At 44.9% G+C, this 15832-nt stretch overlaps 2 protein-coding genes across 5 annotated transcripts in view; both read left to right on the top strand.

Annotated features, from left to right (window-relative positions):
* hdac6 (histone deacetylase 6) overlaps positions 1 to 7191 on the top strand; it is a 15356-nt gene extending 8165 nt beyond the window's left edge. For 2 of the 3 annotated variants that reach the window (XM_005931123.3, XM_005931124.3), the window contains exons 11-29: positions 11 to 137; positions 675 to 740; positions 820 to 879; positions 972 to 1061; positions 1277 to 1383; positions 1504 to 1571; positions 2067 to 2214; positions 2296 to 2424; positions 2501 to 2669; positions 2962 to 3167; positions 3243 to 3435; positions 3712 to 3861; positions 3944 to 4121; positions 4559 to 4695; positions 4784 to 4996; positions 5072 to 5212; positions 5301 to 5447; positions 5529 to 5657; positions 6433 to 7191. In XM_005931123.3, the coding sequence (XP_005931185.1) occupies positions 11 to 137; positions 675 to 740; positions 820 to 879; positions 972 to 1061; positions 1277 to 1383; positions 1504 to 1571; positions 2067 to 2214; positions 2296 to 2424; positions 2501 to 2669; positions 2962 to 3167; positions 3243 to 3435; positions 3712 to 3861; positions 3944 to 4121; positions 4559 to 4695; positions 4784 to 4996; positions 5072 to 5212; positions 5301 to 5447; positions 5529 to 5657; positions 6433 to 6501 (2527 nt within the window). In that variant the 3' untranslated portion in view covers positions 6502 to 7191. The remainder of the gene's footprint in view (positions 1 to 10; positions 138 to 674; positions 741 to 819; positions 880 to 971; positions 1062 to 1276; positions 1384 to 1503; positions 1572 to 2066; positions 2215 to 2295; positions 2425 to 2500; positions 2670 to 2961; positions 3168 to 3242; positions 3436 to 3711; positions 3862 to 3943; positions 4122 to 4558; positions 4696 to 4783; positions 4997 to 5071; positions 5213 to 5300; positions 5448 to 5528; positions 5658 to 6432) is intronic. The other variant, XM_042224442.1, reaches the window with a different exon arrangement.
* A 1232-nt stretch (positions 7192 to 8423) lies between these two features.
* Positions 8424 to 12661, top strand: lhfpl4b (LHFPL tetraspan subfamily member 4b). 2 transcript variants are annotated; one of them, XR_316329.3, is made up of 8 exons: positions 8424 to 8956; positions 10032 to 10252; positions 10418 to 10622; positions 10866 to 10945; positions 11022 to 11169; positions 11254 to 11290; positions 11368 to 11776; positions 12406 to 12661. XR_316329.3 is itself a non-coding variant. In XM_005931125.3 (7 exons), the coding sequence occupies exons 2-6, from the start codon at positions 10034 to 10036 to the stop codon at positions 11280 to 11282; spliced, it is 681 nt and encodes a 226-aa protein (XP_005931187.1). In that variant the 5' UTR covers positions 8424 to 8956; positions 10032 to 10033; the 3' UTR covers positions 11283 to 11290; positions 11368 to 12595. The 2 variants fall into 2 exon arrangements, 1 of the variants encoding a protein (XP_005931187.1); XM_005931125.3 differs by having other exon boundaries at positions 11368 to 12595.
* The last annotated feature ends 3171 nt before the right edge of the window (positions 12662 to 15832 follow it).

The following is a 15832-nucleotide window of genomic DNA, read 5'->3' as shown; positions in this document are numbered from 1 at the left end:
TGTGTTGTAGTGTTCTGTACTTCAGCGTCCACAGGTATGAGCAGGGCTCTTTCTGGCCTCACCTGCCAGAATCCGACAGCCATTTTGTTGGCAGCAGACCAGCTGAAGGAAGAAACATCAACCTGCCCTGGAACCAGGTGAGTTCTTCCAAATCCTCCAGCTGACAGCCTCTTACCCAGAGCAGGCAACAGTAAAGCAGAACAAGCAGTTCAAACCCTGAAAAACATGCAAAAATACACCAAAACTCACCTTAGCTGTGAAGCAAGGTGGGGTGGATGGTTTAAAGCTGCTCTGCTGCCTCTGGGCCTGCACAGCTTTTACTCCCTGAAGAACTCTGCATGGCCTCCTTCACTACATCCATGAATCCTCTCAGTGACCTGCCTGAAAGCTGCATCAACATCATTTGTCCAATACATCCACTGTTACTTCTCTGCACATGTCCAAACCACCTAATGTTATCTGAGCTGTCCTGTGATGTGCTCATTTCTGATCCTGTCCATTCTGGTTGCTCCCGGTGAAAATCTCAACACCTCCAGCTCTGCCTGTGTCATGGTCTCCAAACCATCCCGATTGTTTCATTTTACAGTACCGTCTGTACTGATGTGCATTTCGTGACCTAGTCAGGTTTTAGTGTTATTGAACAAGTCTTACCTGTGTTGTGATGCGTTTGTCAGAAGGGGATGACCGACGCTGATTACATCGCGGCTTTTCAACAAGTGTTGCTGCCCGTCGCCTACGAGGTAACACACACACTCATACACACATTTAGAAAATTTGATATTGATGACGTCATGTATCGATCGGCGTGTGTGTTTTCAGTTTCAGCCTCAGCTGGTTCTGGTCTCTGCTGGATTCGATGCCGCAGTTGGAGATCTGAAGGTAAAACGCCCACAGACCCGAGATCAGTTTTTTTTTTCCAATCAAATGCATCAGTTGTTTCACTCTGTGTGTGTGTGTGTGTGTGTGTTCAGGGTGAGATGTGTGTGAGTCCTCAGTGTTTCCAGGTTCTGACTCACATGTTGATGAGTTTGGCAGAAGGTCGACTTGTTCTCGCTCTCGAGGTAAAACGTCCTCCTACACGCTGACATATGATTCATCCTGACCCTGAGTTCACTTTACTCTCATGTTAAATATACGTGTGTGTGTGTGTGTCACGTACCCTCTTTCCCTAAGTAGAGATGCAATGAAATTATGTTCCAGGATATCAGAGTTTAAACGAGTTTGGCTTCTACCTGTTTGTTCATTTTGTTTTTGTTCTTTTTTTGTTTGTCTGTAGGGAGGTTATAACTATGAGTCATCAGCTGAGAGTGCTGCAGCCTGCATTCGAGCTCTGCTGGGTGGACCATGTCCTCCTCTAACTACACCCACTGCTCCGTCTGACAGGTAACACCTCACCTGACATCCAGCAGATTACAAAGGCTGTGTCACCTGTTGTGTTTTTCCTTTTATTCTGCACGCAGAGGACTCTCAGCCTGTTTCATTCAGACCTTGCGTGTCTTTCAGTGCTCTGCAGTCCATCTCTCAGACCATCTCAGCTCTGTATCCACACTGGGCCTCTCTGCAAGTGCTGGGTAACCCTCAACCACACCAACACACACACTCTGTAATCATAATGTTAGGACAGGTAGCTCCACATCAACAGACACAAGCTCTTAAAAGTAACATCAGCATGAAGCGCCTTGAGGCGGCTGTTGTTGTTGATTTGGCACTATATAAATAAAATTCAACTGATCTGAAATTCTAAAACCGCAGTCAGATTAACCTCCATCGATTTCTGAGTTAAAGGCCAAATTAGCAGAATGGAACCAGTCATCATCTGTGGCGATTCATAATATTATTAGCTGGATATATTTTCTTCTTTGCATCTAAGACAACAATAAAAATAGTTTATAGCCACCATATCAAACACAGCTTTGACCTATAAAGACGATGATGAGTGTAATTCTTAAGCTCGAACTAACGCAGGTTTAAACCCTCCAGACGGATGCGCAGAGGGAACCTGCAGGAACTAGAATCCCCTTTTCACTTCTCTTCATCAAACTTCCCTCTTCCTCCTTTCCGTGCAGAAGGCAGTCCGTCGGCTGAGGGACGTGCCATCAGCACATCGACCAATCAGAAAAATACAGTGAAGCCCAACCTTGCCCCCTCTGTTGCCACGACAACAGGTCTGGTTTATGATGAGAGGATGATGGAGCATTCGAACCTGTGGGACAGGTGAGCTACCTCGACTCTGTTCGACATGAATACAGGAAGCTGCGATTCTGTAATAATCCCGCTGATGTAACTCCACTGCAGACATCACCCGGAGCAGCCTCAGCGAATCTTTAAGATCTTCTCCAAACATCAGCAACTGGGATTGGTTGATCGCTGCCAGCGGATACCAGTTCGCTTGGCGACAGAGGAGGAGCTGTCCTTGTGTCACAGGTATGAAGCTGCAGAGTGCTGTGTGTGAGCAGCTTTACCTCATCTCCTGGTCCTCAGCACGAATGTGTGTGTCCAGCATGCAGCACATCGAGCAGATGAAAGCCACGGCGGCGATGAAGCCCAGAGAGCTGCACAAACTGGGCGACGAGTTCGTCTCCATTTACCTCAACCAGCAGAGTTTCCAGTGTGCACAGCTGGCGGCTGGAAGCTGCCTCAATGCCTTGGACCAGATCCTGTGTGGGCAGGTACGACGTGAGTGGCTCTGCTCTGTCATAAAAGCTTCTTAGCATCTTACTAATAACTGACATCTGCAAACGTAGCAACAAAAACACGAGTTACAATCTCTTAAATGGGAATAACTGACCAGTATAAAGTCTTCCAGCTCTTTGGTGCGCTATTTTTGAACGTTTAGCTTCTGACAGTCCATCCTTAAAAATGTCCTCTGTTCACAACACTAACTAAATGTGATGTGTGTATAATACATATAATATACTACTGACAGGCTAAGGTCAGCTGATTGGTCCGTTTCCTCTGCAGGTGACTAACGCCGTGGCCATTGTCCGTCCTCCTGGTCATCACGCTGAGCGAGACTATCCCTGTGGCTTCTGTTTATTCAACACGGCAGCTCTCGCTGCTCGCTATGCCAAGAAAGCCTCTCATGATCCCTTGATGCGAATCCTCATCTTAGACTGGGATGTTCACCACGGCAACGGCACGCAGCACATGTTCGAGGACGATGACAGGTGAGGAGGAGGAGCTTAATAACAGTTTTTACCTGCAGTGACGAAAACGAGCTAAACTGGACTTTGTGTCTGCAGTGTCCTCTACATCTCCCTCCACCGCTACGACAACGGTGCATTCTTTCCATCTTCAGAGGACGCTGCCCCCGACAAGGTGGGCGTGGCCAAGGGGGCGGGTTTTAATGTCAATGTGGCATGGAGCGGAGGAAGGATGGGTGACTCGGACTATCTTGCAGCTTTTCACCGTGTCGTCATGCCTATCGCCACTGAGGTAACATTTATGGCACACACTGAGCAGCAGAAATTGATCAGTTAATCAGGAGAAGAGTGATCATAATCTGATTGATAATCAATCACTTTTCAAGCAAACATGTCAACATTTTCTGGTTTGATATGGATTCTCTGCTGGGAAGTTTGCCCTTAACGAGTCCTCTGATTGGTTGGTTAGATGTGACTGAGTCCTCTGGTTGGGTGTTTAGACTTGAAACTGTGCTTTGATTGGTTGATTAGCCTTTAAGTCTTCCACAAATTTGTCTTCTCTCTGTAGTTTAACCCCAGTCTGGTTCTGGTGTCGGCCGGGTTCGACGCAGCCCGGGGGGATCCCCTGGGTGGCTACAATGTGACTCCAGAAGGATACGCCCACCTCACACACATGCTGATGTCACTGGCTGGGGGGCGGGTCCTGGTCATACTGGAGGTGATCTGGGATGGTGAAATGAAAGTAAACATGGATTAAGTGAAGAAAACTTGAGTGAACTGATGCGTCTCTTTCTCCTCAGGGAGGTTACAATTTGTCATCCATCTCTGACTCCATGGCGATGTGCACCAGCATGTTGCTAGGAGACCCCCCTCCTGCCTTGGTGACGCCTCTCCCTCCTCCTCACCACAGTGCCGTGGCAACAATAAACGAGGTCATCCGATACCACGTCCCCTACTGGAGGTCCCTGAGGATTGACGGTGAGTCCAGAATCTCATTCATCAGATTTAAACAGAACTTGTTCTGCTCATCTCCATCTCCGGGTTCTATTGTTGACTCTACTAAAGCAGCTCTGCATGATTTGCAGTTAGAAATAATCTTTATTTATCGTTTACTGGGCCTCTCAGTTTATCCTCTGTCAGAAATCTGGCTTTCTCCCTTTAAGCCAGCTTTGTTTTGATTTGCTTTTCTCACAGCCATGAGAAGAAGAAAGGCAGAAAAAACCTGGCTGGATGGAGATGGAATAAATTAAAGCAACTGTCATTAAAGAGATCAGTTTTATTTTTACTGGACAGGAGTGTGTGTAGAGACCAGATCCAAGACCAGAACCTGGACCTGGTTCTGTGTTCATGGACTCTGTTAATGTACCAGTTTATACCCATTTAATTTCATTTGAATGTCTCTTTCTGTCATTCAGTTCCAGAGTCTGTCCGGGCAGCCCTGCCTACCCTGAAGCATCGTGGGAAACGTAGTTCTAAAGGAAAAGGCAGGAAGTCAGAGCAGGGCAGCAACGACAAACCGCCGGTGCCCCCTGCACGACCGGACAACTCTACGGTAACACACCCATAAACTGAGATGAGACTCCTGATAAAGAAGGACAAATTTTAACTGAGGATGCTCCTCATTTCAATTGTCCAATCAGACGGTGAGCAGTCTGGAGCAGCTCACTCAGGGACTGGCCAGTTTGGACATCGGTCAGACCTCAGCCAATCAGAACCCTGCATCCTCTCCAGTGGGAGGAGCTAGGCCAAAGGTCCCCCTGAGCTCAGAGAAGCTAACCTGTGAAGAAGTGAAGAAGGAGTCAGATGACAGTACACCTGCGTGCAGCAAATCAGCAGACAGTATGTCGTGTCAGGTGAGTCAGCAACATTTTTTTTATGTCCCACTCTCTAAGTGACCATGACAACTTCCTCACTTTTATTTCTCATAGCCTGTTGGCGTGGCAACACCAGAGTTGGTCGCACGTGTAGATAAGGTTGAAGCCGGGGCGGAGCCAGAGCCCGAGGGAGCGTGTGGTTGGTCAAAGCCTCAGACATCCCTGGAACTGATGTGTGGCGCCGACGCAGATGGAGTCAGACGTCATTTAATTGTGATCATTAATAAAGTTAAAAATCCAGACGAGTGTGTCTGACTGTCCATCTCTCTGTCTCCCTCTGCAGTCAACTATGTATGTGGTGGACCCTCTCTCCTGGTGTCCTCACCTGGATGCCGTTAAGCCCCTCCCCTCCTCGGGTATAGACGTCTTCCGGCCGTGTCAGGACTGCGGCTCAGAGGCTGAGAACTGGATCTGTCTCACTTGCTACCAGGTCACACGTCATACCTGTGCATCACATGCATCCAAGATGTGTTTCACCTGCTGACCTGACTCTGCCATCTGCCTATTTCAGGTGTTCTGTGGTCGCTATGTGAACGAACACATGGTGAATCACGGAGTCGTGTCTGAACATCCCCTGGTTCTCAGTTTCTGCGATCTCTCTGCGTGGTGCTACCTGTGTGAGGCCTACGTACACAACCAGGTGATGCTACTACCTGGCTGCTTCACAGCCGGCAGCTCCATTACAAATGAAGCATAAACCAGGGGACAAGTTCAGTCTTCACACCTTAAAATCACATCAAGAATTGGATACTCAGTTAATTTAACTGAACACCTGTTGGGACACATAAACCCCTCAAACAGTAAACAAAGTTATCATGCTTTGTAACGTTTACTCAGAGATATTAATGTCATGTTACAACAATAATTCACAGTGTCATAAATCCAACCCTGAGCCTGGTTTTAACAGGTTTTAATTAAACCAAATATATCTGATGTAAAAACTAATAATAGATCTTGAATTTGCACATATAAGTGTTACCAAGGCTGGTTCACAGGCCTGAACATGACCAGGAAATAATAATTAAATTAAGAATGATTGTGGTTTACTGGAGACACACAGCCAAGCTTTGTGTCGTGAAACTAGACGCACATAAAAGTGAAACTTCACGGTACGTCACTGAGAATGTTTCAAGCTCAGTAAAGAAATTTCTCTGCTCTGTTCCTTCAGCATTAGTTTCCCTTTGTTTCCATTCTGTGCTTAGTTACTTTGTTACTGTGCAGGTAAAAGCCAGCTGTTTTGTTTGGTGTCACTTTATAAACACAAGCCAAAATTTAAAAGAACCTGAAAAGATATGTGGACTGGATTAAAACTTTTAAAGTGTGGAAAGCCATTTGTTTCAAAAATTTCCTGGCTTTCACAGCCAGTGTTTATATGCACTGACAGTGATTATCACGTTTCTTCTTCTGTTGTTCAGATTCTGTTTGAAGCTAAAAACGCTGCTCACTGCGGCAAGTTTGGAGAGGAGATCCCCCCCTGGAGCTGAGCGTAAAACCTCATGTATGCAGCTGTTTCTCGCTTTTCTTCTCGCTGTCTTCCTTCTCTGTGATTGGACGGTTGAGTGCATTGCTATGGATACCAGCAGCAGTGGTGCTTCCTGGGGAAACGCTGTTAAATTCACCAGCTTTGTACGGCGTCCCACAACTGCCAAAACACAAAAACTCACATGCAAAGCAAAAGATGTTTTTATTTGTATTTTTTACTTCAGACACTCAATGATCTTCATCGTCATCAGCAAGTTATCAGTTCTATTCCCCGAAAATGTGATCAAACACCAGCATGCTGTTAACACTTTTATTTTGAAAATCATGAGCGGAAGAAGTTGAAGAAGCAAAAAGAAGAAGATAGCCATTTTCAGAAAAACAGGAAGAATTTTGGCTCAGGAGGACTTCATTCTCAAGTCATAGTGGTGATGATGTCACCAAGAGGCCACGCCCCCTCCAGAGAGTGTTGCCAAAATGTGACTGATGGCGTGATGACCGTCCATCAGACCGAAACAATCAACATCAGAGTTTAAAAAACGAAAAAAGTCTGAAAACAGAAACTTATTTTTTAGAGGAGAAAAAAGGAATTTTAGTTAAAATCAACCTTTTTTCTTTCCTGCTGAAATGTTGCAGCAACAAATATGTGAGAATGATCAATAACTGAGTTCATTGATTTGTTTTGTTCCATAATATATAAAAAAAAAATCCTTTCTCTGACGTAAAGCAGCCGAAGAGAAAACAGATCAATAGACTTTAAAAAAAACAGCTGATTGCTTTTGTTGTCGGTGAGATCGGAGGAGCTCTGTGTGCTGTGCAATAACACTCGGTTTGTCTGCCTGTTCGTAAACTCGTTATTTCTGTTAAACTGTTTGTTTGCACCAAATCAGACTGGATCAATATCCACGATCAATATTCAGTGTCTGAGTTTCCGCAGTACAAAATAAAGAAAACTTCTCATTTTCTGTCGACTTTATTGACCGCTTCATATTTTTCCATCATGTGTCTCCTGCTCATATTAAAGACCCCAGACTGCTCTAAATCTGTTTTGGTTTATTTTCTACTCTGCTCTGTATTATGTCAATATCAGGTTAGCAGGTCGCTCCCCGAAAAGCCTTCAGTTAATCCAGATCTGCAGCGAAACACTGAGAATCTTTTTCCTATATTGGCTTCTCATTGGCTCTTAGTTAAATCCAGAATTTAATTTGAAATCCTTTCCCTCAAGGTCTTGAATATCATAAAGACCTTTTAGTATCCTAGCCAAGCACTTTGCTCTCAGACTGCAGGCTTACTTGTGGAGTATTTAAAGTAGAATGGGAGGCAGAGCCTTTAGCTTTCAGGCTCCTCTTCTGTGGAACCAGCTCCTAGTTTTCCAGCTTCTCTCTACTTGTAAGATTAGGTTTAAAATGTTTCTTTCTACAAAGCTCATAGTTAGAGAGGAGCTACGCTGCTATGAGCTGTTTATACATTATTGCAACATGTCCTCTGTCCTGTAGTTTGTCCTCTCTTTCCTCTCACCTCCAACCATCTCAGCCGATGCCTGCCCCTCCCAGAGCCTGGTTCAGATGGAGGTTCTCTTACTGTTCAAAATGAGTTCTTCCATCTCACAACTTCTTGTTCACATGATCGACTGATCATTGGGGTTCACCCTCTGATGTTGCCCTGCACTACAAAGCACACTGAGGTTACAAATACGGTCACTTCATTTATGCCAGGGCTCACCTCTGCTAAATGAAGCCAGTGAATTAGACCTCTCTTCTCTGTTTGAAGCAACTGAATTACAAATTATCTGTCAAATGACATCTTTTGCTGTGAGGCAGAGACCAGCCAAGAAGTCTATATGAGTGAGATGAAATGCCTGTATTTTATTTCAGATTAGCAGACGTGAAAGAGGCCGCCATGGGAAATTGCTAAACACACCCTCTCCTCCCTCTCATTCAGATATGGTCACTTCCGGCTCCTTAACACGACCAGAGTCAAGTCAGGGATGTTATTGCTGCTGCGTACTTCTTTTAAGTAGTACAGAGGAATGACCTTTGCATTCAGTCATGCTGCACCTTTACAGAATAGAATGCATTGGTGCAAATTAACAGACGCATAAAGAAGGTAAAATGAGCCATTTGCTGCTCACATCTTTCCCCCCTCTTGTTGTAAACTGGTGCGAGATGAATCAAAGTGAACGTTCAGTCCTCTTGCAGCTCCTCAGTCCTCCTGTAGGAGGCGCAGCTCATTACAAACGACCGAGTGTGGAGTGTGGACTCGTCTGTTGTTCGTGTTTCTCCGTCCGCTTATTGATCAGCAGATTATTGTTTACGGCGGAAGCTCCACATCCGGGGATGTAGAGGAGCCCGCCCCCTCCCTGCTGCTGCAGCATCCTCTCATCCGGCAGACAGACAGGTGGAGCTCCTCCCGCAGACAGACAGGTGCACAGACAGACAGGTGGAGCTCCTCACGCTGCAGGTTGGTTGATGCCGTTTTTCTCTTTTTACCGGATGAATACGGCTGCGGCTCGTGCCGTTTCTGTGCTCGGTAAATCACGGGGTGATGATGTGACGTTGGTCTGTAGGTGATCTGATGTTTATCGGCCGCTGATTGGCTGTCGGTCGCTTTGATTCTGCAGCTTTTCGTGTTCTCGGTATCAACCCCGGTTTTTCCCCACTTGGTCCTTGCAGAATTTCTCTGCAGGCTGTCCTGAGCGTCGGTGTCTGCGCTCATTGTTGCAGAGAGATGATGCAGAGCGAGACTCCCCCTGTGCCTCTGATTCACTGATGCTCCGTCTGTGCATCTAGGGCTTCACGATTAATCGAATTTTAAATCTCGAACACGATTTCGGCTTCCCATAAATGCACGCGCTCCCGTAATCAGCACCTGACCACGTGCCTACATGTGCCAATCATAGCTGTTCCCTGAGCCTGCACAGCCGAAAATCTCAGGTAGAGCTCCTGCCGCTACACCTGTCTCCACCTCTCATTCACGTTGTGCAGGTACAGTGACTGGAGTGGAGGATTTTATGTTAAGACTTCCTCCCTGCTCCCGCCTTTAGCAGATAATACACCGGACTATCATTTATGAAAGGATGCAGGTTTTTTTAATAGAGCATTTTCCATTTCGTGCTATAATCTGCTGATATGTTTTGAACCTACGGTGAAGGAACCAGTGGCGAGTACCATGCTGTAATAAAATCTGATTATAAGCCTTTTAAAGTAATCGAAGGTCTAACGTAGTTCAGTTTGTATTAGTTTTGTCTTCACATTGGTCTCTGCTTGATTGTCAGTCTTTAGGATCTATTGGACGTCTTCACCTCACAATATAAATACGATTCACAGGTCTTTTCGCGTTGGCATAATCTAACATCACACAGACTTTGTACTTTTTACCATGCAACCGTCCTGCCACGGTAAAAATTCCAGGTTTCAGGGTAGCAGAGCTGGCACGAAGCGCCTTGGAAGGATTAGGACAGTAAAAGAATCTGCAGGTTGTTTAAGAAAGTCTACAGACATTTTTCTCGTCATGGTCAAACGTGTCTCTTTCTCAGTGATGTTGGTGTCTCCCAGCCTTGCCGACCTTTCCCGTCTGTACCAGACTGAGTTTGTGCGGAGCGCCCGGGCCGTTGGCGTCCTCTGGGCCGTCTGCACTCTCTGCTTTGCCATCATCCAGGTGGTTATCCTGGTGCAGCCGTCCTGGATCTGCACCACAGACGTTCGCCCACAGCAGGCGGGACCAGAGCCACCCAGCGGCACACTGGGACTGTTTGAGGTGAGAAACGGTGCCTGTCCAATCCACAGCTGGATCTTTTAGGGGTTTCTGTATTTGTATGTACACATTACACCTGCACACAGATGGATTATCAAATAGCTTACCTGATCACTTTAATGAACACGTGTATGACATGTGTGTTCATGTATCCCTGTGTGTTGTCAGGTGTGCATGGAGTCAGACTGGCCGGTCCCAGACTGTCACGGTGGTCTGTCCACTCTGTCTCCACTGCCGTCCTTGCAGTCGGTGGCGGTGTTGGTGGGAGTGTCTCTGTTGGCGGTGTGGACCAGCGTCCTCTGTCTCTGTCTCTTCAGGTTCTGCAGCGCCGCAACAGTTTACAAGATCTGCGCCTGGCTGCAGCTGACTGCAGGTTAGTCATGTTGATGGGTCATTGAATCCCAAACATTAACACTTTGGTCACTGCCGTGGTCGTTTTTCTGCAGCTAGAAGAGAGCAGAACTGCAGCTCATGGTTATTTTTGCATTTGGCTTGATTCACCAGGCTGGAGGTTGCTGCTTGGTCAGACACTAGTTTTATTTTAGAGGACAGTGTTTCTGTAGTTCTTCTCTCTGCCTGTACAGGTCAGCTTTTCAGTATTTTCTTGTCTCTGCAGGTTTCTGTCTGGCGTTGGCGTGTCTTCTGTTTCCTGACTCATGGGAGAGTCAGGAGATGAAAGCTCTGTGCGGAGACTCGGTGAGGATTCTGATTGATCGTTTTGCTTCTGGGTGTTTTATCACACTGATGTCCTTAATCGTGAATCTGTCTCCAGGTGGGCAGCTTCTCTCCAGGTAACTGCTCAGTTCACTGGGCCTACATTCTGGCCATCCTGGGAGTTCTCGATTATGCCATCTTGGCCACACTGGCCTTCGTCCTCGCCAACAGACAGGACGCCCTACTTCCACCAGATACCCAGGAATGTGAGTGTGGGGGTAAGGGGGTAAACTCATCTGCCGAGTTAACTTCACAGTTTCATACTAAGACTCTTTTTTTCATTGCTGCAGTGACCGCAGGTCTGCTGATGACAGCATGAATCAGCAGGTGAGTATCTTCTTTATGTTTTACTAGTCTTCTGTCTTTAAAGCCTCAGATATTTATTTCTTTTTACTCTCTCTTAGGGATGTTCGGTCTTCATTTCTTCAACTCCGCCCGACCTCTTCATCCTCCATCATCATCATCATCTGTTTCTGCATTTCATGGCACGACTGTCTCCTTCAGCTGCAATCGTTCATTGCTGCATGATGTTTCCAGGAGGAGTTGTTTAGTGTTGAACAGAGGAATGTAACAACAGGAGGAAAGAGGCTCTGCGGTGGTGAGGTTGGTGTTCAGGACATTCGGTCGCTGTTCAGTTGAAGAAAAATGGTGAGAAAACGAGCGAGATGGAGTAAATCAAAGGAGAACTAAGCCCCTTTTAGACCTCCAGTTTTTATCTTCACTCTCATATTAGTGATACCGTCATAACAGCTGTGTCAGCAGGCTGGACCCACCTCCAATAGATGCCGTCAGCACAGGTCGTTTGAGTTGCAGGTGATTTTTAAAAAAAATTTATTTATTTAACTAACCACTGGGAGCAAAATGAAGTGTTGGTACTGGATGAGCACAATTAATAGATTACTACATAGTAACATTTCTACACAGTGTGGCAATCAATCAGGACAACTTTAAAGCAGAAACAAATTCGTCCCACGCATTAAATTAAAATATATTTGGGATATTTTCCGGAAAAACTTAAGTCAGCAAATTGAAGGAAAGTCTTAGATTTCTCTACCGACTTCCTGTTCTGTCAAGCCATCCTTTTAGCTTAGTATCAGCTTTATCTTATGGTCCATCAAGCCTTATGATTAAGACAGTTTAGTAACTGTTTCTGCAGCTTTTAAAATTTACAAAAGTTGTAGAAGAAAGAAAAAAAATCTGCTTTGTAGGTAAAAGTTAAAACTCCAGTTAACAGCCTAGAGTTGATATGTTAAATCTGATATTTTGGGGGTGAAACTGTATCCCCGCCACTGTCTTTCCATTTAGACTGGCTTTATGTTAATATGAAACTTGTTATACTGTTGCTTTTTGTTTGACTTTAAAGCTACATTAACTAACTAATGGTGTTGAATATTCATGTTAAACATGATGTTGTAAAGGTAATCCCTGTGACTTCCCCGCAGATTTCAAGATGAACGTGTGGCCCAGCACTGATGAGAAGCACAATTGTTAGACAGTATTATTCTACCCTTAAATTTGGTCTTGCTTGGTAGTTAAGTGTCCATGTTTTGTTCGCTGAAGAATGAAGTCCTTTGCAAATCAGTGCCACAAATCTGTGTGCATGAGCCAAGCGTATTCGCTGTACTATTTAGAGTCAAAGGAGCTTGCAAAGAAAAGCGTCTGGACTTCTTTAAGTTGCTTGAAGACGTTTCACCTCTCATCCGAGAAGCTTCTTCAGTTCTAAGGTCAAATGGTGGAGAGTCCCAGATATAAACCTAGTGGGAGTTTCCCCCCACAGAGGGACAAAAGGACCCCCTGATGATCCTCTAATCGCCTGAGCCAAGGTGTGAAACTGGGTGTGGGTCCCAATCAGCCAGAGTTTCGGGTGTGTTCATTGTGAAACCTGGCCCCACCTTATCATGCGAATTCCTGAGGTCAGATGGCCCAGGATGTGAGTGGGCGTTAAGGCGTCTGGGAAGGGATCTCAAAACTGGATTATAGATGGCAGAGAGTTGGTGTCGTAAACCCCGCCTCTGTTCAAAGATGGTCGCTCACAGTGGACATAGATGCTTCTTTCACTCCTCTTTCAAACCATCTGTCCTCTCTGTCCAAAATGTGAACATTGGCATCCTCGAAAGAGTGTCCTTTATCCTTAAGATGCAGATGGACTGCTGAGTCTTGTCCTGTGGAGGTGGCTCTTCTGTGTTGTGCCATGCGCTTGTGAAGTGGCTGTTTGGTCTCTCCAATGTAGAGGTCTGAGCATTCCTCGCTGCACTGTACAGCATACACCACATTGTTAAGTTTGTGTTTTGGCGTTTTGTCTTTCGGGTGAACCAGTTTTGTCTGAGCGTGTTGCTGGGTGACAAAAACTGGTTCACCCGAAAGACAAAACGCCAAAACACAGACTTAACAATGTGGTGTATGCTGTACAGTGCAGCGAGGAATGCTCAGACCTCTACATTGGAGAGACCAAACAGCCACTTCACAAGCGCATGGCACAACACAGAAGAGCCACCTCCACAGGACAAGACTCAGCAGTCCATCTGCATCTAAAGGTCAAAGGTCACTCTTTCGAGGATGCCAATGTTCACATTTTGGACAGAGAGGACAGATGGTTTGAAAGAGGAGTGAAAGAAGCATCTATGTCCACTGTGAGCGACCATCTTTGAACAGAGGCGGGGGTTTACGACACCAACTCTCTGCCATCTATAATCCAGTTTTGAGATCCCTTCCCAGACGCCTTAACGCCCACTCACATCCTGGGCCATCTGACCTCAGGAATTCGCATGATAAGGTGGGGCCAGGTTTCACAATGAACTCACCCGAAACTCTGGCTGATTGGGACCCACACCCAGTTTCACACCTTGGCTCAGGCGATTAGAGGATCATCAGGGGGTCCTTTTGTCCCTCTGTGGGGGGACTCCCACTAGGTTTATATCTGGGACTCTCCACCATTTGACCTTAGAACTGAAGAAGCTTCTCGGATGAGAGGTGAAACGTCTTCAAGCAACTTAAAGAAGTCCAGACGCTTTTCTTTGCAAGCTCCTTTGACTACGATGACCTGGATGACTGAGAACCTTCACAGACATGTACTATTTAGAGTACTCATTTTTCTCTTAGCTCAACCTTTAGGGACTTGTGTGGAGCACCATTTGAAAATATGGAGATGGGAATGAGCTAAATAGACCCACTTAAATGTAAAAGTGACGGCAGGTCACTTTGATGGATTTAGGTTTTAAAAAGGTTAAAGAATAAAAGGAGAGGGCTGCTGTGACAATATGTTTGGTCTGAAGATCAGTGGTCCTATGTTGTATAAAATCATCTTATGTCATTTTTCAGCATTTATTAAGTAAAAAATTGTTTTAATCAAAGTGGTTAACCTAGCTTAGCACAAGCACTAGAAGCAAGGGAGACTGTTGGCTAGCATAGCCAGATTTATCTTAAATATGTCCTAGATAGCAGTGGCTTCTACCACTAATGTATTCAGCATGAATAAATGTCTTATTTACATTGTATATCATATTATCTAACAGTTTGTCATTAGGAGTCAGAATGAAGTTGCCATTAGCTTTATGATATAAGCCTATGCTTCCAGCCTGATTTTTAGCTAGGTTAGCTTGCTTTGAGTTAGCTACGAGTTCATTTAGATTTGTGTTAGCTTAAGGTGTTTAAATGAATAAAGTGCTCCTACAGGATTAATAGTACTAGATGGATTGTTAGTATACATTACCCTTCATGTCTAGCTAGCTTCTTTAGTCAACTAAACCTCTTTGATTCCCTTTCTAGCTAACACGCTTAAGCGCTGCATCTGAAATAATCTATTCATTAGGATAAAATCTAAATTATTTACTAACCAACAACTTGTGCAATAACCATTCAGTCTCAATGTAAATGAGCAGTCGAGGTCAGAAGTTTATATACGCTCATCTGTAATAATTTCTTTGAAATGTTCGTTTCATCAAATGATCATACAGCATACGTCTTTAATGACTGTTAAAACATAAGTTTGAATTTATTTATTGTTTTTCCCTAATCTACAGAGTCATACAGGCTCATAGTTGACCAATCGTTCATATATATTGGTTGGGACCTTAATGTTAGTCTGCTTTATCCATCCCAAAGCCAGTTTTGTTGTGTGTTTGCTAGAATGTCCAGCTGTGTCCAAGTCAATCATTTTGAAATGGCAATTCTTCATTATTCTAGTACCACTGGCAGCAAAACAGCCCCAGAGCACAGGTGGTACAGTGTTCTTAGGTTTGAAAGCCTCACTATTGCTCCTCCAGACATATATCCCTTATCATTGTTGCCATATAGCTCAATCTTTGTGTCATCTGACCATAAAATTTGTCTGTTTGATCAGCAGCAACTTTCAGAGGAGCTTGAAGGTGTTGATTTTGGGTGGGGGTTTCTTTCTTGGTAGGTAGCCTCTCAGTCCACGGCAATGTAAAACTTACTCCACTGTGGACAGTGATGTTGGTGTACCAGTTTCTAGTCCATGGCAGGCTTGAGGCTCTTGGGTTGTTCCTGAACATTGTAACATCCTTGACTACGGCTTCTCAAGTTTCTTTTAGTAGGTTGATGAAGATTATATAAAATCTTTTAAGTGTTTGTTACTATTTGAGCCTGTATCTATACTTTTTGAATTAAGAACATTTTCTTTAATCTTTAAAGATGTATGCTGGACAATCATCCCACCCTGTAAAAAGAGCAGTTTAAAGAAGTAAATAAAAGCCCCAAATTACCATGACATTCATGCACACAAGTGTGTATATAAACCTGTAAGAGTTCACTTTGGTAGGCATAAACACACATGTGAATGACATACTGTCACACATACTGAGTGTCTGTACGGGAGTAGGTTAGAGTTGGGTATGGGATTTCAGATGCAGC

This window comes from Haplochromis burtoni, unplaced genomic scaffold (genome assembly GCF_018398535.1).
Source record: "Haplochromis burtoni strain Fernald_Lab_line unplaced genomic scaffold, NCSU_Asbu1 Contig_138, whole genome shotgun sequence".
NCBI classification, from domain to species: Eukaryota; Metazoa; Chordata; class Actinopteri; order Cichliformes; family Cichlidae; genus Haplochromis; species Haplochromis burtoni.
Note: the sequence above shows the minus strand (reverse complement) of the source record. Positions and strands in the feature narration are given on the sequence as shown.

Bases quoted from the DNA above. Each gene is read 5' to 3' on its own strand.
- lhfpl4b (XM_005931125.3), top strand. From the start codon at position 10,034: ATGTTGGTGTCTCCCAGCCTTGCCGACCTTTCCCGTCTGTACCAGACT. The intron at 10,253-10,417 runs GTGAGAAACGGT...GTGTGTTGTCAG, and splicing joins GCACACTGGGACTGTTTGAG to GTGTGCATGGAGTCAGACTG. The intron at 11,170-11,253 runs GTGAGTGTGGGG...TCATTGCTGCAG, and splicing joins TCCACCAGATACCCAGGAAT to TGACCGCAGGTCTGCTGATG.